The following is a 27,385-nucleotide window of genomic DNA, read 5'->3' as shown; positions in this document are numbered from 1 at the left end:
CATCGGGCTCCCTGCTTAGCGGGGAGCCCACTTCTCCCTCTCCCTCTGCCTGCCACTGCCCCAGCTTGTAGTCTCTCTCTCTCTGTCAAATAAATAAAATCTAAAAAAAAAAAAGTAAATCCTGTTCTTTTTACCCTCAGTGCACTGTGCCTTCATCTGTCTACTTCCTTTGGTCCCCCTGCCACCGCCTTGGCCAAGCCACCATCATCTCTCACCTGGGCCCCTATTGCCATGCTTGCCACTGCTCTCCTTCCATGCTGTGCCCCTGCCCAGCCTACCCACTTTCCACATTGCCCATTTCCCCCAGGCCCTCTCCTGCCTGAACGCTCTAGCAACTCCCCACCATTTCAGGAGGCAGCCCGGCTCTTTCAGACAGTCTGGATGGGTGCCTCTCAACCTTGAATGAGCAGCAGAGCCACAGGGAGGGCTCGTTAAAACAGAGTGCTGGGCTCTGCTCCCAGTGTTTGCTTCAGTAGGTCTGGGGTTGGACCCGAGAGTTTGCATTTCTAACAAATTCCCAGCAGATACTGATGTTGTGGTCTAGAGAGCACACTTTGAGAACTGACCTAGATCATGGCTTCTGGGATGAGTTCCTGCCAAGGCCTCTTCAGCCTCACCTCTCAGTGCCCTTCCCTCTGCAACCAGCCCGTGTTCCCGTCCTAGCTGCTGAGAGTCCTGCTTTCTTCCCCTGAGGGGCCTGCAACACAGCCTCAAAGCTCTTGCCCCCACACTTACTACTCAGCTTCATGGCCTCACTGTCACTTTGCTGGACAAGTCAGCTCCAGGCCGCCTCACTGCCCAGGCTTGGATGGGAAGCCCAGGGATAGGACAGTGTGCTCTGGCTGTCTGTGTGCACCTCCAGAGGTTGCATCTGTCTTGTCATCTGGCATGCAGCAGCTCCAAAACCACTTGTTGGGTAACTGGAGCTGCCCACTTCCCCGTTTGGTCTTTTAGCCGTAGGACAGGGAACACCTCTAGAGCTGGGTCTGCATCCCACTCACTCCTAGGAAATGTCAGCCATTCACCAAAAAGTCACTGAGAGAGAAGCCATCACCCAGCTCTTGGCCCTCACAGGGTGGTTTACAAACGAGATGAGGATCCATACATCCATGTGAATAAAAGGAAATGGAGGCATATGTCAGGGGCTCTGCACTGGACAGAGGGAACCGCAGACAGCAGGGGCTCCAGGTCATAAGGTTCCCTGGATATAAGGCCAGAGCTGCTGGTCAAGTGAAGGGACAGGGACTCAGACCAGGGGACAGCAGAGGGAGGGGAAATGTGGCGTACAGAGTGAGGATGGGGTGGGAGAAGTTACTGCTACCCTGTCCTGCATGCCCAGTTTATGCCAGGCCCACTGCTGGCCTCTTCACATTCAGTCTCTCAGTGACACCCAGCAGGTGGCTCCTGCCAGCCCCCCTGTCCAGAGAAGGAGCTGGGGCAGTTCAGGCCCACACAGGCAGGTGGTTGTGATGCCCAGGTGACTGCAAAGCCCACTGTCCTGGCAGGAAGGGCATTTCAGGCAGGCCCTGGTAACAACTTTACACTCCTCCCACACCAAGACACATGAACTGAGGCCAGAGAGGGCTGCCGCCAGTCGGCCAGGCATAGAGCTGACCAGAGTCTCATTTCCAGCTAGGCCAAGGTACTGGCCTGGCGCGCTTGCCTACAGGTAGCGCCTCTGTGACCCCACCCTGGCACTGGCCCAGGAACCCGGAGCTTGGAAACTGCGAACAGGACAACAGGGACTGGGGTCTCAAGAGAGCTTGTAGGCAGAGAGGCCCTATGGGGCTCAGTGTCTACTGTATTCCTATCTGTCCTTCCAAGGGAGTTGGCCACACCTCGGGGGCCTCTCCGAGAGGCAGCGTGGTGTAACACACAGAGCACTGAAGGGAGAGCCCAGGGTTTAAATCCTGCTTCTGCCTTGATCAGGCTGTGTGGCCCCATCCCAGCTGTGCCCATGCCTGAGCTGAAGTTTCTTTGCTCGTAAGACAGGGATGATGCGATCGGCCTAGCACTGCCAAGGGAGGAGCAAAACTGATGGAGTGAAAATACTTCAAGACCGGTGTACCCAGCCGCACGTGACAAGCCAACCGCCAGCACTCTGCAGCCTCGAGAGGCTCAGATATGGGAACCAGCCCATGGCGCTACATCTACACAAGCCTGGGAGTGGCCCAGCACAAACTGCCATCACTTTACCACGGACCGGAGGTCATGGCCTTGTGACTCTCAGGCTGGACACAGTTCATGGGCATGTTTTGTTGGCCCACAATCAATTTTTTAAAAATATTCTGATTAGTTCCCAAATTTAAAGCCCAGGAGATTTTACATAAAAGTCGGGATTCTTGGCTCATCTTGAAAATTACCTGGTCATTCCAAGTCCACATTCTCACGTAGTGACACAGACTGTCACTGAGTAGCTCCCTGGCCCACCTCACTCATTCCGTTGCTCCCTGGGCCCTAGAGGCATTTGGGTTTCCAGCCCCTGAGCTAGAGTGAGCACCCACAACAGCCAGCACTACACAGACCCATCTTTGCTGAATTCGACCACAGCGAAGGCTGCAAGCTGGTCAGGCCACAGAGCCCCCAAACCAAAAACTAGGGGCTTGGGGGGTTCCCAGGTAACTGAGGTAGCCCTCATTGCTCAGGTTCACCCAGAGAGAGAAAATGGAGGCAGGGAGCCCGTCCAGCAGCATCACAGTCCCAGAGAGCATCTGAGAGCAAGAATCTAGCTGATTTTGCTGGAAGACGGAAAGGTGTACTACGGCTTGAAAGACCTGGGGAATTGCCTCACCGGAAGACTATGAAAGAAAGTTAAGAATGCTCCTCTAGAAGGCCCTCCAGTTCTTTTCTGCCTGGGTCGCAAGAGATGGTGTGTGGCAGGCAGAGCAGCTGTGCCTGCTGAGAAACCGTCACTGGAAACCTAGCTCCACCGCTTACTGATCGTGTGACCTTGGGGAAATCACTTTACCTCCCTGAGCCTTGGGAGTCTTCATCTCTAAAATGGGGATAATAAACTTACCTTGTACAACCGTTGAAAGGCTTAGGGGATAATGGACGCAGAACACTCAACACAGGTCTCGCACAGAACAGGGACAGAATGAAAGGAGCCTGTGAATAATTCCAAAGGCACTCCTGCCTGCAGGAGGGGGACTCAAGACTGGCTCCGGGCACCACCTATCTAAGGGCATCTTACACCAAGGCCTCAAATGCCTGGGGTGATGGTCATCCCTGGTGCCCAGGACACCTTCCTGGATGGGAGAGGAAACCCAAGGGTAGTTGTGGTCACTGGGATGTTGAGTCCAAGGTCTGTGATTGGAGGCTGGCGTCTGCTGAGTCAGGTCTGGGACAGCTGGCAGCAGGACCATTTCTCTCCCCAGCACCCTGCCGCTGCCGGCTGGGGGAGGTTGGGAGAGGAGCCAGAGGTCATTTCCTCTGACTCAGCGGCCACTCTCCTCCCAGAGGAGCTCCCCTGGAGGACAGAGCATCTCCATGTGGCGCTGGCCTGCCTGCCAGCCAACCTGCATGCCACCCAGCACAGTCTGGGCTTTGTGCTCAGACAAGAAAGGGACACTTGTGATCCAGACAATGGGCCGGGGCGCTCCCATTTGGCCTGAGCTTCAGCTTCCCTGGCTCAGCAATGTCCTTTCCTCTGCTCCTGCCCACTCTGCTCCCACCACTCCCGGGAGAATGGTGGCTTGGAACGCGGAGGAGAAACCCACAACAGGCCCTAGCCGCGGTTTGGCACATGCCCTGGCCATGAGGAGGAGGGATGTGAGCTTCTTTCTTCTCCCCTGGTAAGGAACATCGCCTCTGTGGCACCCAACTCGGGTCAGGCCATTTCCCTGGCGAGAGGTGGTAGTGGCGGTGGTGGTGGGGGGTGGTGTTGGAGTGCAGACGCCGGACCCAGCCTCCAAGCCTCCTCCTCCCGCGGCAGGCCCAAGGGCTGGGCCGCCCCCACGTTTGCAGCCACCCCAGGAGCCCTGCTGCGACGACTGCAGCCACGTGGGAGCCAGCTCGTGCCCACGGGGCCGCTCACCCCCCCCACCCCCATCTTCGACGAGCTGTGGAGGCAGGCACACCCAGACTGGCGAAGTTACCCCCACCGCTCGAGGGGGAGTCCCCGCACCCTCTCTCCCCCTGCGCCCCTAGGCTGCTCGGAGTGGGGGAGGGGTGGGAGGGGGCGTCGCCGCCCCGCAGCCGCGTTGCCGGGGAGCGCAACCCCGTTGCTGTGGCAACCGTTTCCAAGCGAACCGGTGGCGGCTCGCGCCCGGCTTTGGCTCCCTCGCTCACTGACGCCCTCCCTCTCTCTCCCTCCCTCCTCCCTCCGGAGTGGGCTGGGGGAGGGGCTGGCCGGGGCGGGGGGTCCGGGGCGGCGACCCGGGGCCAGAGCGCGGAGCTGCCCGCGGGGAGGGGCTCAGCCCAGGATCATCTTCCTCCCGCGCTCCGGGCCCGCCCGGCCCGCCGCCGCCGCGGTACTCACGGGCCCAGGCATCCTCCTCGAGCTCGTCCTCCTGGCTCGGGGCGAGTGGCGCGGGCCCCGCGGACAGAGCCCCCGGCCTGGGGGAGGCGGCGGCGGCACCGGGGAGCTGACTGTGGCAGCGAAGGCGGCTGCGAGCGCCGGGCTGGAGCCGTGGGGCGCGCGCACGGGCGCGTACACGGCGCGTACCAGCTCGGCGTGCGCGCGCGCGCGGCAGCCGGCAGAGGGCCCCCACCCCCAGCCACTCGCCGCCGAGGAGGCTGTCCTGGGAGCCGAAGGCGGAGGACCTGGCACCCACCTGCCGCGCGGAGACTCGCACGCGGGGCGCCGGGCTCACCCTGCACAGGGAATGCACGCGCCACGCCGCACAGCTCCTGGCAACAGGCTGTCCGCAACCGGGCGCACGCAGGCAGACGGGGTGTACACAATCGGGCGAGCACACAGGATGCTCAAGCCAAGCAGCTGAGGTCAAGGACCCTGACACACACACACACACATAGTTCAACCCGGAAAAGACACATACACACACGTCCACGCCCCGGCCACATCCTAGGGGGCACTGCACACATGCGGTGGGCAAGGGTTGGAGCAGGCAGGCACCCCAGTGTTGTTACAACTCACCAATACATGGCCCCCTCCCAACTCACGGCCCCTCTCAGTGCGTCCCCAGTGAGCATACATCACCCCATGTCTACTAAGAAATGGCACAGGAAGAACTCAGTGCTGGACCCATAGCCCCGGTCTTCATGGACCCTGCTCATCCCCAGGGAATAGAGGTGAGGCCTAGTAAGGGCCCCACTGTCTAGGCTGAGTCTGAACCTGGCTGTTCATCAGTCTCAATTGGGTTCTCTGTTTCCAGTCCAACTTGTCTATCACACTTACGGTGATCTTCCAAAAACACCCTCCACCACCGTATCAGCTGGGACATTTTGATTTGCAAGTGACAGAACCCCAAAATAAATAGGCTTGAGCCCAAAGGTGTTTGACTCATGTAACAAGGAAGTCCAGATGTAGATTTTATCTGTGATTACAATTGGTTCCAGGTCTCCCAACAATGGTATCAGGTATGATATGTTCTCTCCACTCTGCCTTCTTCTGTTTGCATCATTCTTGAAAATTCCCAGGTGGTGGCAAGGATGACCCCCACGACTCTAGGCTTATATACTGCCACCCAACCCCAGAACCTCAATTCTTTCCCAATAGTTCTAGCAAGTCCCCCAAAAGACTCTTTTTGGACTCATTTTGGCTTAGTGTCCATTGGTGAACCAATCCAGTTTCATGCCTGGGGAGGGGATATATGTTCAGCCACCCAGTATCCATTTCCTTTTCTTTGGGTACAAGCACCCTACTTCATCAGGGGGACTCACTGCACGCCATGGGTGCCATCATGCTGGGCCTTTGAACCCAAGTGCCCTGCTCCCCCAGTGCATCCATGGGCAGATTTCCAGCTGGGCCTTTTGGGCTCCTTGGGTTTGCAGTCAGGCTTAATGATGCGGACACAGACATGGCTGTTGCATCTTGCTCCTGGGGATCATACCCTGATGAGAATGGGGTTTGTGACTAAGACCCTGGAGGTACCCCAGTCCTGGTTCTTCCTATCATGTTCCCCCATATCCTTTTAACACTTAGTTGGAGGACAGTTCTGTCACTTGCAACCAAAGATCTCTAACAGCCTCACCTGGGTCACACACTCTAGGTGTATATGTATGCAGGGGGTGCAAACCGGCCCCATCAAAATCACATGGACTGAGACAGAAGGTTCCCCAAAGTAAACATGGGGTGCTTTTTGTACATACTAGGCAGAGCCAATACAACCAGCTGAAATCCTTTAGGGATGCCCCTGCCTTCTAGATGAGGCCCCGCATCCTTAACATGGCTTTCAAAGCCCTGCATGGCGCTCACAGGCTTTGGCTCCAGTCACTTCCTTCACCCACCCATCACCAACCCCTCCCACCCTAAGCCATCCTAAGCCCTAGAGGCCCTGGATCATCCATCTGGCTCCTCCACCCAGGTACATCTGGTTCTGTTACCCTGGAGGGCTCCAATTCTGAGACTTTTGTGGCCAAGAGGCCTCCCTGCTTGGTGTTGACCCCCAGCCCCACCAGCTCTAGAATCATCTCTGCCACAGTGCCGATCACACTGGGTCTTAACTGTTCCCATTTCTGTCTCCCTACCAGACTGAGCTCCAAACTGGTGGGGTCCTTGTCTCCATCTGGGTCCCCAGCTCCCACCACAGAGCTGGACTCACTGTGCTAAGAGTTTTAAAGGAAGCTGAACTGTAGCCAACAAGTTCCCTGGGTGCCTACCTAGCCCAAGGGGGAAGCTTGGTGGGAGGTCTTGACCCACCCACAGGCAGAATGCTCCAGGGACCTACTGGTCCAATTGGTACCCACTCACCCTTGTACACCTGCTCAGGGCTGGGCTTCAGCCAACTGATACCTAACTGCCCTCCCACCAAAACAGAAGGGCAAATGCACCTCAGGCCCCAACATCACCCATCATGGCTAGGATCCAGCTTCATCTTCAGCTCGCTTCCTTGCCACCATGCAACAGCCACTCACCAGCTCGAAGACCTTTCCCTCAAGTTACTGGAAGCAGCAGCACATGCTCCACATACCATCAAGAGCTGGGCCACCACCAGAGAGGCCCCTTCTAGTAAGTCAGTGCTTAGAACCTTCTGGATGCCCTTGAGATAGCTGTCAGCCTGGCACCCAGCACCCACTCCCCTAATCAGCAAGAGTCCTGTCAGTCACAAAGGGGCAAAAGGAGGTGACCAGCTGCTTTCTCGGATTCTCATAGCTGCCCTGTGAGGTGATGGGTATCACACCCATCTTTCTAGACAAGGGAAGGGCCTATGCAAAGCCAGCTTGAAAAGTGGCCTGGCTGAGACTCGAACCCAGAACTGTCCAATTGCAAAGCTCATGTGGCCCGTGGCACTGGTGCCTGGCCCAGAGGCAAGGAACAAACCCTTACTGTGGTTACAGAGCATCCCTGGAGGGCTGGGGGCACTGGGAGACTATGGTGTGGCAACAGGTTTATGAAGTCTGGGACAGACTTGTCAACAGACTGTCGTCTCCTTCTTTGCATAGGTGGAATGCTATGGAATGCTCCCCCAATCCCTCTGTCCCCAGACGGGTAAGTCTCCTTTAAAAAAAAAAAAAAAAAGACCTGGCTCAACTTCTCAGAGAACCCTAATGTCCCCATGGCTGGTCCCCACCCACCCTTGCCACAGCCTAACTCCCAGCATCACCACTGTCTCACCTCTGCCCAGGCACACTGCCTGCTTCCAGGGCCAAGGGATGGCCTTAATTCACTGGCCCTGGGCTAAGCACACAACAGGTGTCCAGGTAAGACAGAGTTGGCAGATGTTTCTAACAGCAGCTTCCATCTTGCTCCCCAGGCTGCTCCAAGCCCACAACTGGTTACCAGACCACCCTGGCCTTGGAGGGGACCCTTCCAGCTAAACCTGCCTCCCCAGTACAGGGAGAGCCAGACTCGTACCCTAGTGGGGACCCAAGGCTTCTTCCCTCAGGCCTCTTCCCATTTAGGAAGCTGAGAAACCCACTGGATGAGCCCAAAGGCCACTGAGGCCTGGCTGCCTGGAGAGGCTACTCCAAGATCAGCCATGGGGGTGGGGGTGGGGGATGTCCAGGGCATGTGGGAAGGGCAGCCCCCACCAGGCCCACCTCTGATCCCTTCCCACTTCCAGCAGGGCGAGGGAAGCAGAAAGACCCCTGGAACACCAGGAGCAAGAAAGAGGCAGGCAGGGCGGCTGGCCAGGTTTGTGCTCGACTGTATTCACTCAGAGACACGTGGCAGCTTACATTGGACAAAATGAGTAATAAAAATTGGCTTTAAATACGGAAAAACCAGGGCCCTGTAATCCCATGCTATCCTAACACTGGGACCAGGATGGCCATCACAATCTGGGAAAGACCAGAACTGGGGCCTGGGGCGCAGGCACACACACATCTCAGCCTACCCCCTCCACGCACACGCACACGCTCACATACACACCCCACAGGCACACACAGGGAGGGATGAATTATTGCTGGGCACATGTGTCTATTGTTAAGAGGGGAGTCTGGAATGTTTGAGAGTTGGCCAGGGACAACCTCCTCCCCCCTTCCCAAGGCCTGGGCTGGGGCGTTTCTGCAAGAGGTGTCTTCAGGACAGGGCCCAGCATGAGGGACGAGGCGCCCTGGGAGCTGGAAGGCAGAGGCAGACCCATCTGGGACAACCTGGGCAGTGGACTGATGGGTCCCAGGGTCAGCCCAATCTCTGGTCACACTTTGGCACAGGCCTAGGGGATACAGAGGCCCCAGATCCAGCTTTGACAAGTGCTGAGAAGGGACAGCATTGGACCCCAGAGGTGGTGGCCTGAGCCCGAGGCAGCAGAGGCAGGCATGAGTCTCACTCGGAGGTCGGCGGTGGCGAGCACAGTGCTGGGGGCTCAGGGGCCTTGCCTGGCCCAGTCTCGGCCTGTCCAAGCTGGGCCCAAGGAGCCTTGAGTTTGGCAGTGGCCCCTCTGCCAGCTCCAGGGTGGGTCTTAAGAACGCTCTGGTTGATATATACATTCGTACAAATACATAAATACAGAAAGCCCCGAGCTCCACAGACAAGAGCTGAAGGGACGCACCTTTGTCCCAGGGACAGCCCAGGCCTTGCCCGAACTCAGCCAGACCAGGGGCTGAGGGGCAGAGGACACCGGGGACAGCTCCGGCTGTGTTCCCCAGGCCACAACTTGCGTGGGCAATGGGGAAGACCACTGTGCAAAACTGTAAACAGCGCTCGGAGTAGCTGCTACCGCCAACCACCGGTGGGGGCCTCAGGCTGGGGGCTAGAGGCGGGTGGGGAGCTCGAGGCGGGTGGGGAGCTCTTCCTCACTGTCGCTGCAGTTCCCACAGCAATCCTGGAGAGATGGGGAAGACACGGAGGGAGAGAGGCAGAGCGAGGGCCATTAGCCACTAGTGCCACCAGCCAGGCCAGCCCTGCCAGGAGCTGCCTGGAGCTACGCTCGGGGCTGGGGGCTCCCCACCAGGGGCCCAGACGTGTGTGGGCCTCAGCGCAGAGTCTACTGGCAGCAGGCGGAAGTGAGAGGGTCCAGGTGGATCTCGGGCTCTGCCAGAGCAAGGCCCTGTCCAGACCCTCTCCCCTGGAGATGGTGGAGGCAGAGCATGGGGAGACAGATGGCTAAGCAAGGCTAGCAGCTTGAAGGTGCCAGGGTGCAGGGAACGAAGTAGTTGGGGGGGGGGAGCGGGCACCAGACTTCTTTCGCCCACATCTCGCCTCTGCCATGGAAGGGCTGCCCGTGGCTCCCCGAGGCCGGGCAGCAAGGCCAACCCACGGGGAGCCCACACTGCTCACCTCTGGAAAGAGAAAAGAGGCCGTGAGCCCAGCCAGGGGTAGGGGACAGGCGGGAATGAGGCCAGAGACCCTGGGCACACGTGGCATGGCTGGAAGACGCCCACTCCCAGCACACGCAGGCACCAGCTCTGCCTCCCGCCCACCGTCCCCTGGAGCCAGGCGAGGGGCCAAGCAGGGACCCTGCTGGGGGTTACCTGGCGGCTGAAGAGTCTCTGCAGCAGTCCCTTCTTGGGGGGTGCAGGTGGCTGACCCTTCCAGTCCAGGTCCGGGGGAACCGAGCCATCCAGCCCAAAGACATTCAGCTCCTGGAAGCACTCGGTCTCCACCATCTGCCCAAGCACAGACAGCCGTGAGAGCCGGCTCCGGGGCTGCTCCTCTGGAGCCCGGCCCACCAGCCGGGCAGCTCCTTACCTCATTCTGCCAGGGGATGGGCACGCTGCCCGTGGCAAACTTCAGGTAGAAGTCCTGGTCAGTGGGCTCCAGCTCCACACCCTTGACGGTGGAAAACTGTTCGATGTCCAGAACATCCTTGCAGTAAATGGCCTGGGGCTGGTGGGGACGGAAACGGCAGTCAGCCAGGAGCAACAGACTCCCAAGCAGGCACACACGCACGCCGGCCCACCTACACGCATGCAGGCAGCTCAGCCCTGAAAATCACTCCAGCCTTGGCCTGGTTGGGCCCCAACCCTTGCAGCTCTCTGATTTGGAGTCAGAAACTAGGTACCCCAGGCACTTCCTAAGCACAGCAGTCCCTTCTCTTTGAGGTCATTCCCCCTCTGTAAACTGGGGATCACTACCCCTCATTGATCCTGACTGATGAGGCTGCATAAAGGCCATGCCTTTCCCGGTCCATGGTAGCTGACCTGCTGCAGCCAACCGGCCCCCGCAGTGCCCTGCGGAATCAGTGACAGGCACCCCCTCCACCCGCACATGGCAGTCTTGGGGTACCACTGCACGCATGGCAGAATCTTAGCTGGTCCTTTCAGCTGAGCATCCCCATGCAGGGCCTGGAGCTGAAAGGTCCTCTGTCCCAGGATGTCCAATGGCCTGCTCCATCCCCTCAAGCTTCATGGCCAACCAGAGGATTAGAACGGTCCTCCCAACTCCCCACACCCCCAGGGCCCCTCCTGGGAGCCCACCTCACTCCAGAAGGCCACTGTCTTTTTCATCTCCATTGTTTTCTAAATCCTACTATTAAGGATCTCAATTAAAACAACATCGTAATGTAAAATGGTGCAGCTGCTTTGGAAAACAATCTGGCATTTCCCCAAAAGGTTAAATGTAGCGTTATCATATTAGCCAGCAATTCCACTCCTAGGTATATATCCAAGAGAAAGGAAAACATATGTCCCCACCAAAACTTGCATGTCAATGTTCATACTAGAAGAATTATTCATAATAGCCCAAAGTGGAAACAACTCCCATGTGCATCAACTGATAAACAAAATGTGGTGTATTCACACAATGGAATATTATTCAATAATAAAAAAGGAACAAAGTAGGGCACCTGGGTGGCTCAGTCAGTTAAGTGTCTGCCTTTGGCTCAGCTCATGATCCCAGGGTCCTGGGATCGAGCCCCACATCAGGCTCCCTGCTCAGGGGGGTGTCTGCTTCTCCCTCTCCCTCTGTCCCTCCCCACCACACATGTGCTCTCTCTCTCAAATAAACAAAATATTTTAAAAAAAAAAGAACAAAGTACAGGCTACAATATTGATGAGCCTTGAAAACATTCCACTAAGTGAAAGAAGCCAGTCACAAAGGACCACATATTGTATAACACTATTTGCATGAAATGTCCAGAACAGGCAAATATACAGAGACAGTAGATTAGTGATGGCCAGGGCCGCAGGGAGAGGAGAATGGGGAACGAATGCTAATGGACATGGGGTTTTTGTTGGGTGGGTGGAAAGGAGTGATGTGAATGTTCTAAAATTGATTATGGTGATGATTGCACAACTCTGAATATGCCAAAAGCCATTTAGTTACACACTTTAAATGAGTGAATTATATGGTATGTGCAATATATCTCAATAAAGCTACTAAAAATGATATCAGCATCAAACTTGCTTCTCATCTATTGCATCTAAAAAAAATTCCAGGGCGCCTGGGTAGCTCAGTCCTTAAGCGTCTGCCTTTGGCTCAGGTCATGATCCCAGGGTCCTGGGATCGAGCCCCACATCAGGCTCCCTGCTCAGCGGGAAGCCTGCTTCTCCCTCTTCCTCTCCCCCTGCTTGTGTTCCCTCTCTCACTGTCTCTCTGTCAAATAAATAAATAAAATCTTAAAAATAAAAAAATAAAAAATAAATAAAAATAATTTTTAAAAAAGTTAAATTCCGGGGCACTGATTTTTTATCTTTGAAGACTCAGGGGCAGTGGGATGATTTCAAGGTTAAATGAGATGATGTGCACTGGAAGCAGGGGTAAACTTGATGGGGGGGTCAGCCCCGAGGCAGGCTGCTCTCAGTTCAATCACTCACAGCAAGGCCCACACCCCAGGGTGCTGGTGAGGCCTACAAGGCACAATCCTTCCTAAGCAGCGGCTCCCTAGCTGGCCTCCCGCTTCTACTCACCCCCTCTAGCACTGCCCCTACACCTCACAGGCCTGCTCAACATTCCCCAAAGGCCCCCTGTCACACTGAGAATAAAACCCTGCGCCTCTCCCAGCCCATGCTCGCTCGGGCCACACTGGCCTCCTCGCTGATCACTCGAGGTTTCTCCTTCTCCCTGGAATGCTCTCACCCCAAAACTCAGCATGGCTCTCTCTTTCACGTATTTTAGGCTTCTGTTTAACCGTCAGGTCCTCAGAAACCACCCTGTCTAAAAATACTCCCACCCCCCCATCATTCCTTAACTCCCTCTTAGCTGGATTTATTTTTTTCACATTACCTGACATGCTTTTTCTCTTAGTGCTTTCCTTCGCCATGCTCCCCACTACAACAGGAAGGCAGGACTGGGTCCTGTTGACCTCTTTCTCTCCGAGGTCTGGCACTTATGGGCACTCAGATATTTGTTGAGCCAATAAACAGTCACTGTGTGGCTGACAGCCATCAGTCTGGCCTGCTGGTGAACTGTCAATGCCAGGACCCAGTCCTCTTACACATGGGAGGGGGACAAGCACATAACTTCATCTTGGCCACTCACAACCTTCCCTGTGACTTCACACACAGAAGCCTGAATTCAGAGGGAGGACAATTAACAGGCTGAAGCAGAGCCAAGAGATGAAGCTCTGGCAACATTGCGTGAAACCCTGACATGGGCCCGACACTAGGACCATCTGCCCAAATGAACCAATAAGCTCCATGTTGGACATAAGTTTTTTTTTTTTTTTTTTTTTTTTTAAAGATTTTATTTATTTTTATTTGAGAGAGAGAGAATGAGAGAGCGAGTACATGAGAGGGGGGAGGGTCAGAGGGAGAAGCAGACTTCCTGCCGAGCAGGGAGCCCGATGCGGGACTCGATCCAGGGACTCCAGGATCATGACCTGAGCCGAAGGCAGTCGCTTAACCAACTGAGCCACCCAGGCGCCCTGGACATAAGTTTTAGCTGGCTTCTGCCACTTGGAATATGAGGACTCGAGGATGTCTCTGCCCACAGAACGCCTGACCCACTGGGATGCTCAGGAAATGGGTGAGACTCTACAAGGAGGAGCCAATCTTCAGCCCCTTACCCCTGCTGGCAATGGCATGTTGGTTTTCCTTTAGGAAACTGACCTCCCCCACCGGCAGTGGTTCGGGTGGGCAAGTGATCCAAGTGTGGCTGCTGAGGGGCCTCCGAACAATCAGTGGCAATCAGCACTAGCCTTAGGACTTTTTTTTCCTTTTCTTTTCCTTTCAGGACTTCTTTTGAAATGATTGGGCAAGAGGTACACTGGGTCTCCTGGGCTGGCTGAGCTGGTAGGATGTGGACCTGAAACACTGGGTCCACCACGGCCATACCCTAGGGAGAGCGGCCAGGGAGCGAAGACCGCACACTGGCCGGTACGGCGGTGAGGGAGAGGAAGAGAGAGTTCCTGCAACAGAGCCCCAGATCCAGGGATGCCAAGGCGAGATCTATCCTGAGGCTTTTCATCTGTGTGAGCCCAGTGAATTATGTTCTGTCGGCCAAGCCCTTGGAGGTGGGTTTGCTGACACTTGCACTGAAGGTGTGCTGACCACGCCTCCAGGAGCCCTGAGCCCCCCGCGCCCCCCGTGCCCGCCCCGGCTCGGCCGGCCCTCTGCAGAAGTGGAAGGCACTCACATCGGGCTTGAAGGGCGGCTCCAGCATGCCGGCTCCCAGCCGCTTGAAGTTCAGCTTCTTGAAGAGGGGGTGTTCCTTCACCTCACGGGCACCACCTCCACGACACCCCAGGCGCTCAGCAGGGTCCTTGCACAGGAGCTGCAGCAGGGCAGGGGCGGTCAGGGTGGCGCGGGAGAGGTGCCCGCTGCCCCCCGGCCTGGCCGGTCAGCCTCCTGATGGCCGCCATACCTGGGAGCAGAGCGAGCGGGCCTGCGGGGAAAAGCGCTCCGAGTACTCCTCAGGCACCTCCTTTACCAACCGCTCCACCTCCTCTCGCTTGATTTTCTTTTTCCTCTGCTGGAAGGGGGACTGGCCTGCGATCATCTCGTATAGGAGGCAGCCCAGTGCCCACCAGTCTGGGCTGAATGTGTACCGTTCGTTCTTCACCACCTCCGGAGCTGGGCAGGGTGGAACAGGAGTGAGGGCGGGCCGGGAGGCAGGAACCAAGCCCTGGGCCCCGGGAAGGCCCAACACACATCAGGTGGGGCATTAGCTGATGCCGGCAGGCACCCCCCTCAGCCTGGCAGGGACTTCAGTGCGTGGGACAGCACATGCCCCCATCAAAGGGAGCCGATGTGGCCCTGCAGGGGACCGGGTCTGCTGACTTTTCAAGAGAAGTCAGAGGGACGCCTGGGTGGCTCAGTCGGTTAAGCGTCTGCCTTCGGCTCAGGTCATGATCCCAGGGTCCTGGGATCAAGTCCCACATCGGGCTCCTTGCTCGGCGGGGAGCCTGCTTCTCCCTCTGCCTGCCACTCCCCCTGCTTGTACTGTCACTCCCTCTCTCTCTCTCTAGCAAATAAATAAAATCTTAAAAAAAAAATTAAAAAAAAAAAAAAAGAAGTCAGAAATCCGTGTTTTTAATGTGATGCTGTCTGGCCTATCAAATGTTGGCAACCCATTCCAAGTGTTTTAAAAACAATTTGATTTAAACACAAATGGAGGCCACATCAGGCCTGTGTGGTTACCAGTTTGCAATCTCTGGATTTAATATAGAAAGAAGAGACTCATCTGCTGCGTACCTAGCCCTACCAGGCTGGGCACACGGGGATTGCTGCCTCTCCTACCTCTTCGCATCTTCAAGGCAACTTTGGGAGCCAGTACGACCGCTTTCCAGTGGGGCAAAGTGAGGCTGGGAGCAGCAGTATGTGGCCAAGGACACACCACAAACAAGAGGTGGGCCCTGTAACTGGGACTCTGTCTGCTGTATCACACGGTTCCCAAGGGAAATATGGGGCACATCTTGGCACTGTGGGTGGGCACTCCCTCTCAGAACCTGGGCAGTTCAGGCGAGGGCAGGACCGAGACCCCAAATCAGCCCCTTCTCATCCTTCTCTGGTAGCCACCTGCAAGCCCAGCTAATAGCAGGAGCTCAGTAAGTATTTGGTGCATGAATGAGTATTCTCAGGTGTGTGGGGCCCTGGCTGAGTCTCGGTCCTAATTTATAAAAGAGGGACATCAGCTTTTTCTACTCCCCGAGACACAGAAGGCTCCCAGACAGAAGTGGTGGGGCCCAGCCCAGGACAGCAAGGGGGTCAGGGTGGAGGGAGACTCACCCATGTAGCCCACAGTGCCCACACGACCCTTGATGGTCTGGCCCTCTGGCACGTGCACAGCCAGCCCCAGGTCGGAGATTCGGATGTGACCTGAAAGTGGGTGGGGAAGCAGGGGGGCCCACTAAGCAGGTGGGCCAGACCCTGCCCTACTCCACGGCACCCCACCTCTGTGGCCCCCCCCACCCACCGTGGTCATCCAGTAGGATGTTCTCTGGCTTCAGGTCCCTGTGGGGAGGAGAGAAGGGCAGGGTCAGACGTTGTTCAGTTTGCAGAGGAGCCAGATGGGACGCCACCACCTCCTGGCTCACTTGTCTCCCGGGATGGAATGTGCAGCAAGGTGCGGGAGCCGTTTATTGCCAGGCTGAGAGACGGCCCGGCCCTCGCCCACAGCAGCCCTGACTTGAGGGAGCAGCCCAAGGATCTGTCCAGCCAGGACCCTTCCTGGGAGTCCCTAGGCAAGTGGAGAGCAGCTCCCCCATGGGGAGACAGCGCCAGTAGCCTTGCTCACCACTAGTATTGAGGGGGTCCCACCCTCCCCCCGACTCTGGCGGCTGACTCTACCTTTCCTGTCAAATGGGGCAACTCATCTGTCCCTCCATGGGGCTGTTGTGAGGTTCAAATGAAATCCCTGCCAATAACAACAGGCAGAGCTGTCCACTGCCAAGCCCCCCATGCCGGGCTCTGTGCACTTTACTGCATTATCTCATTTGGTCCCTAAAACCACCTGCAAGGCAGGAATTATAGTCTCTGCTTCCCAGAAAAGGAAAGAGCGTAGGGAGCAGGGAGCCGACTGGCCCAGGGTCACACAGAGAGGGGTGACGACACCAGCATTCATGTGAGCGAGCCAGACCCAGAGGTTCTCAAGTGTACCAGGCATGGGCAAGTGTGGCAGGGCTCAAACCAGCTTCTGCATGCCGTGGCAGCCCCGGCACACCAACGTCCTCCGGCAGCCTCCACCCGTGCCCCGCTGCAGCCCCCCGCGGGGAGGCCCAGGCCCGGCACCTGTACACGATGCGCTCCCGGTGCAGGTCCTCCAGGCCGCAGCAGATCTCCGCGGCATAGAAGACAGCCCGCGCCTCGGGGAAGCCGGCCTGGCCCATGTGGTAGATGTGGAACTTGAGGTCGCCTCCGTTCATCAGCGTCAGCACCAGGCACAGTGCGTCCTTGGTCTCATAGGCATAAGCCAAGCTCACCTGTGGCCGAGGGGACCCGAGCCCTCAAGCAGGGGCCGGGGGCCACCCGGTGGCAAGGTTGGCACCAGCCGCCCAAAAAATCCTTCTCAGTGCCACTCCTTGGGGCCCAGCCTGCTCCCCAGGCCTGGTGTCAACACCCCAAACCCGCCCTTCCCAGGCATCTCCGAGAGCGGGAAGGCGGTGCCTGGAGGGGACGGGGCAGGGCAGCAAGAGACCTAGCTGGTGAGTGGGGAGGGCAGGGCAAGTGTGTGGCCAGGGGGAAGGGAGGGGTCTCCTGTCTGTACTTACTACAAACCTACTGTTCACTTTCTCCAGGATCTGCTTCTCATTGAGTGCCATGGCCTCCCCTTTCCGCTTCTTGATCCGCTTCTTCTCCAGCTTCTTGCAAGCGTACATCTTGCCTGTTGCCCGCACCTGGCAGGCACACACCTGTAGCCAAGGTAGAGGGCAAATAGGGACTAGCTGTGCCCTTCCTGCGGCTACAGGAGTTCGGGGAGGGGGGCTAGCAGTCCAGGGCCCATGGTACCCCACCTCCCCACTCCATCAGGGGCTCTGGCCTGGCTGCTTACCTCACCAAAGCCACCTTTTCCCAGGACTCGGTACTGCCTGAAGGTGTTTTTGGTCACTGGCTGCCTGTGGGCAAGGGATTTCAGAGCAAACATAGGCTGAGCAGGGGCCCAAGGCCATGACAGTCCTAGCAACTTGGCCTACTGTGGCCCAGCCTTCAAGGAGCTCACCTTTCCAGCCACTTCCACTGTAGGAAACGGTTGAAGTAGATGCTGTCGAGGTAGTCGGCAAAAGGAGCCATGCTCAGGTACTCGTGGGTCAGCCTGTTGAGAGGGCCCAGCCCACGGGTCAGCCCCTGACCCTCCAGGTTCTCGGCTTGTTGGGCCAGACCCCGTTATGTGCACACTCAGTCTGAAAGGCAGCATCATCGGCCAACCCTCTTGCTAACCTGACTAGGCGGGAGACATGCACCCATGCAGAAGCTGAAGATGCTACAGAGAGGGAAGGCCACCTGCCCAAGCTCACACAGCACGTGCAAGGCCCGGGTGAGAGGCTGAGCTCCCTCACCAGCTGCTGAGCTGTTCACAGCCTTCCGGGCCCAAAGAAGCCCCGTCCTCGGGACACAATCCCAGGCCTGTGGGCAGGGAGAGGCTTACCGGGTGAGCTCCTGGAAGAGGTCTTTGCACGGCCCCTGCTCCAGCCGCTGGGAGCAATTAGTCACCAGCTGCCGGGGGACCTCAGGGATGAGGTCAGGACCCTAGGGACAGGCAATAAAGAGGTCAGTGCAGGGGGCTCCCTTGGCCAGCTGCCCCCTCCCAGGGCAGAGACGGCCGGTATCTTAAGCCCGTGCTAGGAGCAGCTGTAGGCTAGTGGTGCGCCAGCCTGCCTAGTTGCTGAACTCAGGTCCACTGCGACCCTTGAGGCAGGGTGAAGCAGAGCCGCTGGAGGCCGCCCTGCCTGGCCCACCCTCCTGGGCTCCCTGCCCGCAGTCTGCCTGGCGAACCTGGAGCAGCTCCAGGGCACTCTCTGCCCAGGCTGTGGTCATTCCTCTCCCCATCACTGAGCTCTGCCCACTGCTGTCATCCCTCCATCACTGCTCGCTCACCGTGTGGCTCAGAAAATTCTGCATTAGCCGCCGCCCACAGGCCTTCCGCTTCTCATCAGGGGTCACTTCATACTCAGCCTGCAGGGTGGGAGGCAGAGAAGCTCGGGGTCTGGGCAGAACGGCAGGTGTGGGGAGATGGAGCACACTTGACCTGGGGGCCTCTGCCCACCCTCGGGGCTGGCCTGGGCCGCACTCACCACTCCATCCAGGAAGGCAATGCAGCGGGTCAGCTCGGGCCTCGTCGCGCAAAACTCTCGGAACAACAGGCGCCCAATGGGCTGCCGCTCACACAGGCTGTGGTAGTCACGCTCTGCAAGCAGGGGTGGGAGCTACTGGGTTCCCAGACCTGGAGCCTGCCGGCAGGGCCCTCCTGTCCACACCGCCAGGCCCTGGGCCCCAACAGCAGCTTCCAGCCCTGTGGTATGGAAGCCATTAGCTCCTGCAGAACCCTCACCACAACACTGAGGGGGGCATTACCTTTTTCCTTTTTTTTTAAGATTTTATTTACTTATTTGCCAGAGAGGGAGCACAGCAGGGGGAGCGGCAGGCAGAGGGAGAAGCAGGCTCCCCACTGAGCAGGGAGCCCGATGTGGGGCTCCATCCCAGGACCCTGGGGTCATGACCTGAGCCGAAGGCAGACACTTAACCGACCGAGCCACCCAGGCGCCCCGACATTACTCTTATTTCCATCATAGCCTGGGACTCTGAGGCCCAGAGAAGCCAAGTAATTAGCTCAAGGTCACACAGCCAGGAGTTTGGCTCTGGAGCTAGGCCCTCACCTCCCCCTGCTATCTCCTCGTTGACACCACCTACATACGTCACAGCGCTGGGCCTGGGTGTGGTTTGTGAGGTTCCGGCCCGGCCCAGGCTAGGCCCAAACCTGCTGCCTGCCTGGCGAAAGTGCAGGAGGAAGCTGTGGCTTCCGGCGAGCTCGAGGCTAGGCCTCCTTCCCAGGCGGTGGAAGCAGCCATGGTATACTCCTTGCCCACGTGCAGGCTGTCAGAGGGGCCTAGGCAACCTTGGGGGCTGCGCAGACCTGGGGCCTCAGCCAAGATAAGCAGGAACTGGGCTCCTGGCCCTTTTGGTCCAGGTTTTGCTGCCCCCACCACTCACCCCGCTCCAGGCTGGGCTGTGCTAAGCACGGGCTTGGGGCTCCTCATGCAGTCCACCTGTGGGCTGGCTCCAGCCTCCACTGTGCCCTCTGTCCCTCAAACCCTAGGCCTGACCCTCCTTTCTTCTGCTTCTCTCAGACTGCCCCAAATCTGACCCTGCCCTACTCCCCCCATCCACCTACCCCAACCACCTCTGCTGTCCTGTTTACACTGTGCTCTCCACCCATCTCAAGCCCAGGAACTGAAACTGGGTTGGGTGGTGCAGACTCAATCTTCCTGCTCCCCAGAACCCCCAGCCCTGCCTGCCCCAGGGTGAGGTCTCAGGGGAGGCTCCCCCAGCACCCCCAAGTCTCCACCCAGGCCTCACCGAGGCTGAGCCGCAGCTCTTCACACTGGCTGATGTGGGGGAACTGCAGCATCTGTCGCCATTTCTTGCTTTTGCCTTTGCGATTCCCACCACCACCTGTGGGAGCAAACGGGCACTGGGTCTCCAGTCCCACCGCCACCCACTTCCCTCACCACTCGGGGCACCCAGAGGCCTTCTGGGCTCAGCCCAGGCACAGCCCACTTTAGGAGGCACCTCAGGTCTTCATTCCACATGCTTCAGCATGCCCTCGCTGGGCTCTGGGACACACATGGTCCCCTGGGCCCTCCTGCCGGGGGGGGGGGCTCCTGGGCTGGAAGATCCAAGAGGGGTGGTAGGGACAGGGACGGGCGACCGGGAGTGGGGGACTGGGGTGGTGTGTATGGAGGGGGCACTTCTGGGAAGCCTTAGCTGCTTCCTACCAGGTAAGAGTTTCCCAGGGGAAGAAAGCAGAGGACATGACAGTGGTGGGAACTATGTAAGTCAAGGTGCAGAAGGGAGAGAATCCAGGACATGTGGGACAAACTGAGACATGCCAGAGGCACAGGGCGGCCTGGGTCCCTGGGAAGGCTTCAGACCCCTATTACCTGGCCCCACACCACAGCTATCAGAGACTCGGGACAACGTGGTGGCAAGAGGGCTGGCATTCGGGATGCCCACTTCAGTACACAAGGGCTTCCATGGCCCCAATACCTGCCTCATTTTACGTAGCTGACTCCCTATCTATAGCTGCTGAGACCAGAGTAGCAGCCCAGGTGCCTACAGAGCCAGATGGGTATGGTAAATGTGGGCCAGATGGGAGACAATAGGGAGTGGTGAGGAGTGTGGTGAACTGGGCCATGCACACCCCTTCCAAGAGGGGCGGCTGCCGCTTGGTTGTTGCCAGGCAGGAATGCAGGCTTAGTGTGTTCAGCTGGGAATCTGGACTGTTACATGAAATACTGGTTCGTATTTTTTGTAAAAACCCACTGCAGCCAAATGAATTAAACATGTTAGAGAGCTAGCCAGATGTGGCCCATGGGCCAGGAGGTGGAAAATGGAAGGGCCCGAGTCTTAGAGCCCTACAGACATAGGTCTGAATCTCCAATTCACACTTTAGGCCCATCCCTTGCCCTCTATGAACCTCAATATCCTCACAGGGACTTTGGATCCAAAGCCACCTCCAGAGGTGTTGTCAGGATGACTCGGAGAGTCTGTGTCTAGTACTCTGCAGGGCTGGGGCAAGAGGTGGGCTCCAACAACTCATGGCAAGCTCAGGCAGCCACTTTCCCTTGCCTGGCCTCAGTTTCCCCTCGGTTTAGCCAGCCTTGTTTCCATCTGGCCTGGCTGAAGGCAGGTGGCATGGGGGAAGGGGCTGCTCCAGGGAGGGAACACAGCTGGGTGCCTCCCTGGGTTCTGTGACCTAAGCTGCCTGGAGGAGGAAATGTTGCAGGACACCCATTGGGAAACCTGCTAGCAGCCCTGCGGCGGCCTGCACCCAGCGTACCCCACAGTCATTGCTCCACTGTGAATGAGCAACAGACCCCCACCCCCAAGCCGGGGCAAGGCCTCCTCAGAAGGGGAACTCCTCCCCCACCCCCACAGGTCCCTCACCCAACCCTCCATCCGCTGGCCTCCCCCCACCAGTTACTTCCTCCTCCCCCTCCTCCCAGCCACATCAAGGCAGCAACAAGAGTCACATGCAAATATCCTGTCCTGGAACTGCCACCAGAGTTGGTGGGGCTCCTCCCTGGCTTAGGGCAGGGTACCTGGGCAAGGAAGGAGGACTAAACAAGGGCTCCCCCACCCAGCACTGCCCCACTTCATCGTCACAGCAACACTGCCACGCTAGGCACAACCTCATGAGAAAACGGAGGCCTTGAAACGAGGAATCAATTTGTCCAAGATCACAAAGCCTGGAGGTGCCAGAGGCAGGATTCAAACCCAGCTCCCTGGGACCACAACCCATGCTCCTTTCCAACCCCAAACCCGCCATGCTGGCCATCCCAGCGTTCCCAAACCATTTAGGGCCTCAGATCCCTTGGGAAGGTGGCAAAGGCCCGGCCCCAAGCTGTCAGCCAGCTAATGAAGGGATTCCAATGCAGCCAGTCTATGGGCCAGGGTTTAGGACTCTGTGACAACAGGGATTTCTTTTAGTTTTAATGTCCCATCCCCAACCATTCCACAAAAAGGGTTACTAAAGTTTAGAGAGAAGAGACTTGTCTAGAAGCATGCAGGTGGGAGGGGCAGAACCAGGTTGGGTAAGGGGTTCTCCAGGGGAGGCAGCAGTCCAGGTCCGGCCATACCCCGCTTCGCCTCACCCAGGGCCTGAGGAAGCCTGTCGGGAAGTGCCACACTCTCTGGCCAGGCAAGGCAGTGCTCTCAGCAGGCCTGAGGCCTGAACGGGCTACAGCCCTAGGGAGGGAGGCCTGGCCAGGCTCTCCCCACCCCTCCTCCCTAGCTGGCTAGATGACGAGGCAGAACAGAATCGGCAGATGCCCCCAGAGGCTAGGAGGAAGGCCTAGCCCTGAGACTTGATAAGGGACAGGAGATAAGGAAGGCTCTGGGCACTAAGGACCCAGCCTGCCATGCCTACTTCCAGGCAGCACCTCCCAGGGGGCAACACACACTAGGCAGGCAGGGGGTACCAGATGCTGTGCCATCTGAGGGCTCCTCTGGGCTGCCTACAGACTATATTGGGGGCATCCTGTGTCCTAGGCCTGGGTCAACCACAGTCTCACTGTATGACTTGGGGGCTAGTCCCTAGTCTGAGCCTGTTTCCCACCTATAAAATGGAGCAGAAAAGTGAAACAGATGACTGAGCCTGGAAGCCCAGCAAAGAGTGGAAAATGACCATGTCATGACCTCCCTGCCCTAGAGTTCAAAAAAGAAGGGTCTTGTTCACCGCTGGTCCCCAGCACCCTAGACAGGACAGGGCACAGAATGAGTGTTCCGTGATTATGTTACTGAGGTGGACAATGGCAGGTGAGGGCCAGACTGACCACAAGGCAGTGAGGACCAGGTCTGGTCCTCTGTGTCCCCCAGAACCCTCAGAGAGCAGGTGCCTTGTAACATTTGGGGTGGGAGCCCCGAGGAGCTCAATACACACTCACCAGACTTGCTCCCTCTGCCAGGCCTTGCACTTACTGTCCTGCCAGCCCCACATGCTCTCTTCCTTCAAAGCACAGCTCCCACTTAATTCCTGTGCCCATTTAGCCCACTACACCGTGGGCTTCCCGAGGGCAAAAATCATGACCGATTCGCCTCTGTCCCCAGTGTCCTGAGGCACGGAGCAACGTATGTCACCAGCAGTTTCCCCGAACCGGGTGGGCTGTGGTACCGCAGTGGCTCCGCTCATTCATTCTCCAAACCTTTATCCTGCACCAACTTTGTGCGGATCCAGGCTGGGCGCCAGGGTCTGGGCCTGAGGCACGTGGGATAGGCTACCCTTTCTTGGGGCATCTTCTCACCTATAACCTGGGAGAGGCCTCAGAGAGGCTCTCCAAGGACCCAGGTCCCACCCTTCCCTCTTCCTTCCTCTCTCTTTTCCTCACCGCAACCCCCCACACCCCCGCGCCGCGAGGGCGGTGGCCTGACCCCCGCCCCTTCCTGGGCCCCGACACCCCGGGGCAGGTGCCGAGGACTACCGGCCGGAAGGGCTCGCCTCTACGCGGGGTGCGGGGCGCGGAGCGCGCTGCCCTAGGGGATCTGGTGACTGGGGCGCCCAGCCGAGCTCCGAGGCCGCGCGCCCGTGTTCCCCGCACCCGGCCGCCTGCTTGGCCGCCTCACCTTCCCGGGCCTTGAGTAGCACCGTATTCGCTACGATGTTCTCGAGCTCCATGGGCTGCGGCGCCGCCGGGCCCGCCGGGCCGCGCCGCCGGCCGGGATCGCTCGCGGGAGCCGGGGCCGGATGGCGATCGGCGCGGCGCGGCTCGGCTCGGCTCGGCTCGGCTCGGCTCGCAGTGACCGCGCCGCGGCCTCCCGGGCCTCCCCGGCCGCCGCCGCCCGCCGCGCACACTCCGCCCCCTCCCGGGGGCCACCCCGGCGCCGACCCGCCCAGCCCTGCCCTCTGTTTACTTTACGCGGCCAATAACTAAGGCGGGCGCTCCCCGCGCCGTCTTCCCATTAGGCAGCCTCTTCATTAACCCCCGCCTTCCGAGCCAGAGATTCGCTCAAAGGAGCAGGGAGGCGGGACTTAATACGTCACCTCTTCCTGGTTGGTCTGAGGTGGGGTTCAGCCCCTAGGTTCGAATTTCTGGGCCTTCGTAGGATAGCGAACTGCCAATTAGGGCCGAGCCCTCTGCTGGGACAACAGAGGTGGGTCCTCTGGGTCACGCCCTGGAGGGCGGATGTTTAATTGGATAAAAGGAGCGTCAGTCATTTTCATCGCTGCACTTTAACTGGGCCATCAGATGGGGGTGTGGCCCGGGTCCTTTTGACCAGCCTTGGCTTTTCTAAGGTTTGTAGGGGATGCACTTGCTGTCTTGGGTCTCCTGCGGGCCGGCTGCGAACTATTTTGAGCCATGTGTTCAGCCGTATTCCTTTGGTTTGGCCCGTTCTGGAGAGCGCACATCGGAAGCGGGGAGAGGTCCAGAGGAGGTGGTTGGCCTCCCCAGCGGCTCCGCGGCCTCCAGCCCCCGCCCTGCCCCCGCAGCCGGATGTTGTGATTTCTCTCCACCCACACGGCCTCGCCCGCCCTCGGCTCTGCTGCCTTATAAGGCAGCGCTACCACCGGAGACGTTGGGGTGAGCTCAAACCCATTATACAGGTGGAGAACAGAAGTGCCAGAAGTCCAGCGGCTGGCTAGAGGCCAGAAGCTCGGAAGAAAACAAGGCCAACATCCTACTCCCTCCACTCCCACTTCACACAACAGAAAACGGAGGCTTGCCCAAACTCAGCGAGTAAGAGTAAGGCAGAGCCGAATTCAACCAGGTTTCTCTGATCCCTATCCATTCATTCATCCAAAAATACAGAGCACTAGCTTTGTGCCAGGCATTGAATCAGGTGCTGGGGAATAGAGTGGTGTCAGCAAGACAGCCAAGCTCTCTGCCTACATGCTAGAAGGGTGGTAAGGGTTAGTCCTATAAATAATCAAACAGGATGGTCTCAGAGAGTGATAAGTGCTTTTAAGGCATTAAGACAAAATACTAAAGTGTGAGGGGGGAATGGTCTCAAGGTGTGACATTTGAGGAGACCCAATAGCCATGTGTGGCTACCGTATTGGACAATACAGAGAATATTTCCATCATCACAGAAAGTTCTGCCAGATAGCTCTAGTCTGGAGGAAGGAGTGGCTTCCATTTGTACAAAGGTTCCATGGTGACAGCCTGAATAACTGGGAGAAAAATGGTGCCACCAACTGAGGAGGAGTGAAGGATGGTGGGCTGAGTACCCTTCTGATCCCCTAAACTTGTCTTTGAACAGGCACTTCTGCCACCTCTTGAAATTTATGCCCCAAGTCTCTGCTGGAGAGAAGTGGGGTGTTGTGTGTGGGTATCCATACATTTGTGAGCAGGAACTTGATGGCTTCCGACTTCTCATCCCATAGACCGATGCCCCAACTGTACAAAGACAGAAGCCAGGGCAAGAAGATGGTGCCTTTCTGCTCTAGTCCAAAGTTGTTGGAAGACACCCAGATGTGCAGGGAGAACTGGGGCAGATGTGTAGAAATTACTGAGAAAGGGGAGTGTGTCTATATGGGAAAGTTTCTTTGCAAATTTCTGTAGATTGAGTCCTAACCATATGCCAGGCTCTGGTTCATTCTTTCTTTCTTTTTTAAAGACTTATTTATTTATTTATTTATTTATTTATTTGAGAGAATGCGGGGTGGGGGGGGAGGCAGAGGGAGAGAGAGTCTTAAGCAGACTCCACCGAGATCAGGACCCTGAGGACCCTGAGTAGGAACCAAGCATCAGACACTTAAGGACTACACAACCCAGGTGCCCCCAGGCTCTGGCCTTTCAAATGCATCCCCATTCAGCTATCGCAACAAGCTGGCCAGTGTGAGTGCTCCTCCCTCCCTAGAGAGGTGTGGCAATTAAGGTTCATAGAGGCTGACATATTATGGAAAGAGCCCAAATGTCCATCGACTGATGAATGGATAAAGAAGATGTGGGGGTGCCCAGGGGGCTCAGTTGGTTAAGCCTCCAAATCCTGATTTTGGCTCAGGTCATGATCTCAGGGTCATGAGATTGAGCCTTGTGTCAGGCTACCTGCTGGGCGTGGAGCCTGCTTAAGGTTCTCTCTCTCCCTCTCCTTCTGCCCCTCCTTTTTCTCTCTCTCCCGCACAAAAAAAAAAAAAACCTTAAAAAAAAAAAAAAAGAATGAAAGCTTGCCATTTGCAACAACGTGGATGGTACTAGAGTGTATTAGGCTAAGCAAAAGAAGCCAGTCAGAGAAAGACAAATACCATATGATTTCACTCATGTGTAATTTAAGAAACAAAACAGATGAACATAGGGGAAGGGAAGGAAAAATAAAATAAGATAAAAACAGAGAGGGAGGCAAATCATAAGAGACTCCTAACAATAGAGAACAAACTGTGGGTTGCTAGAGGGAAGGTGGGTGGGGTGATGAGCTAAATGAGTGATGGGCATTAAGGAGGGCACTTGTGATGAGCACTGGATGTTATACATAAGTGGTAAATCACTAAATTCTACTCCTAAAACCAATACTATACTATATGTTAAATAACTTGAATTAAAACAAAAAAAGATTCGTAGAAGCTGAGCCCCTGACCCATGGTCACACTGGGGGAGGGAGGGGTCGGTGGCCAAGATGGAATTGAAGATTTCCTGATTCAAGTTCACTGCTGTTTTTTTCTTCCAGTTCCTGCTTCTAAAGTCATTATTTCCCTACTTTAAGCTACTGACTTACAGAGTGATCATGAGGGGTTTTTTGTTTTGTTTTGTTTTCTTTTCTTTTGTTTTAGGAACTTCCTGGTAACAATACATGAAGTCTTGCATCAGTTAGGACTTCTGGTTACAACTAAAACTGGCTTAGGCAAAAAAAGGGAATTTATTGGTTCAAGTAACTGAAAAGAAGAGGTGGTAGTTCTGACTTTATGTGTCTTTGGATCCCAGGTCTCAAATAGTATCACTTAAAATTTGTCTTTCCCATATTCTGACTTTGCTTTTAATCTGCATTGTCTTTATTCCCAGGCAGGTTTACTCTCTCAGATGTTAAAGATGGCTGTCAGCAGCCCCATGCTCACTTCTTACCAATAAGGCAACTTCTATGGAAGGAGAAAGCCTCTACCTTGAAGATTCCAGCAAAAATCCTGGGGCTGCCTCTGATTGGTTTGATTTGGGTCAGGTGTTCATTTTGAACCAATCACTGAGGACAGAGAGAGGCAGTGTTCTGATTGGCCAGGTATGGATCACATTCCCACTCCTGCCTCAGCTGAGGGATGGAGTAAGTCATTAGGAATCAATCCATCTGTATTAGTTATCAA

General features: G+C 56.9%; 1 protein-coding gene and 1 long non-coding RNA gene across 3 annotated transcripts; one reads left to right on the top strand and one right to left on the bottom strand.

Annotated features, from left to right (window-relative positions):
* The first annotated feature begins 120 nt into the window (after positions 1-120).
* LOC116632163 lies at positions 121-13,870 on the top strand. Its single transcript, XR_004299345.1, has 3 exons — positions 121-3,794; positions 7,567-7,612; positions 13,679-13,870. It is a non-coding gene; the product is annotated as an uncharacterized LOC116632163 (long non-coding RNA).
* On the bottom strand, positions 6,506-23,950 carry GRK6 (G protein-coupled receptor kinase 6). Of its 2 annotated transcripts, none has more exons than XM_032403828.1 (16): positions 23,722-23,950; positions 19,957-20,052; positions 18,675-18,787; positions 18,478-18,555; positions 18,029-18,129; positions 17,603-17,695; positions 17,435-17,498; positions 17,154-17,294; positions 16,675-16,865; positions 15,860-15,897; positions 15,673-15,762; positions 14,309-14,517; positions 14,081-14,218; positions 10,256-10,393; positions 10,039-10,173; positions 6,506-9,389 (listed from the first exon to the last, which is right to left on the bottom strand). In XM_032403828.1, exons 1-16 carry the CDS (start codon positions 23,771-23,773, stop codon positions 9,318-9,320), a joined length of 1,749 nt encoding a protein of 582 aa, XP_032259719.1. In that variant the 5' UTR covers positions 23,774-23,950; the 3' UTR covers positions 6,506-9,317. The 2 variants fall into 2 exon arrangements, with proteins under 2 accessions (XP_032259719.1, XP_032259720.1); XM_032403829.1 differs by lacking the exon at positions 6,506-9,389 and adding an exon at positions 9,412-9,846.
* Between the last annotated feature and the right edge of the window lie 3,435 nt (positions 23,951-27,385).

This window comes from Phoca vitulina, unplaced genomic scaffold, assembly GCF_004348235.1.
Source record: "Phoca vitulina isolate PV1807 unplaced genomic scaffold, GSC_HSeal_1.0 scaffold6, whole genome shotgun sequence".
In the NCBI taxonomy this organism is placed as follows: domain Eukaryota; kingdom Metazoa; phylum Chordata; class Mammalia; order Carnivora; family Phocidae; genus Phoca; species Phoca vitulina.
Note: the sequence above shows the minus strand (reverse complement) of the source record. Positions and strands in the feature narration are given on the sequence as shown.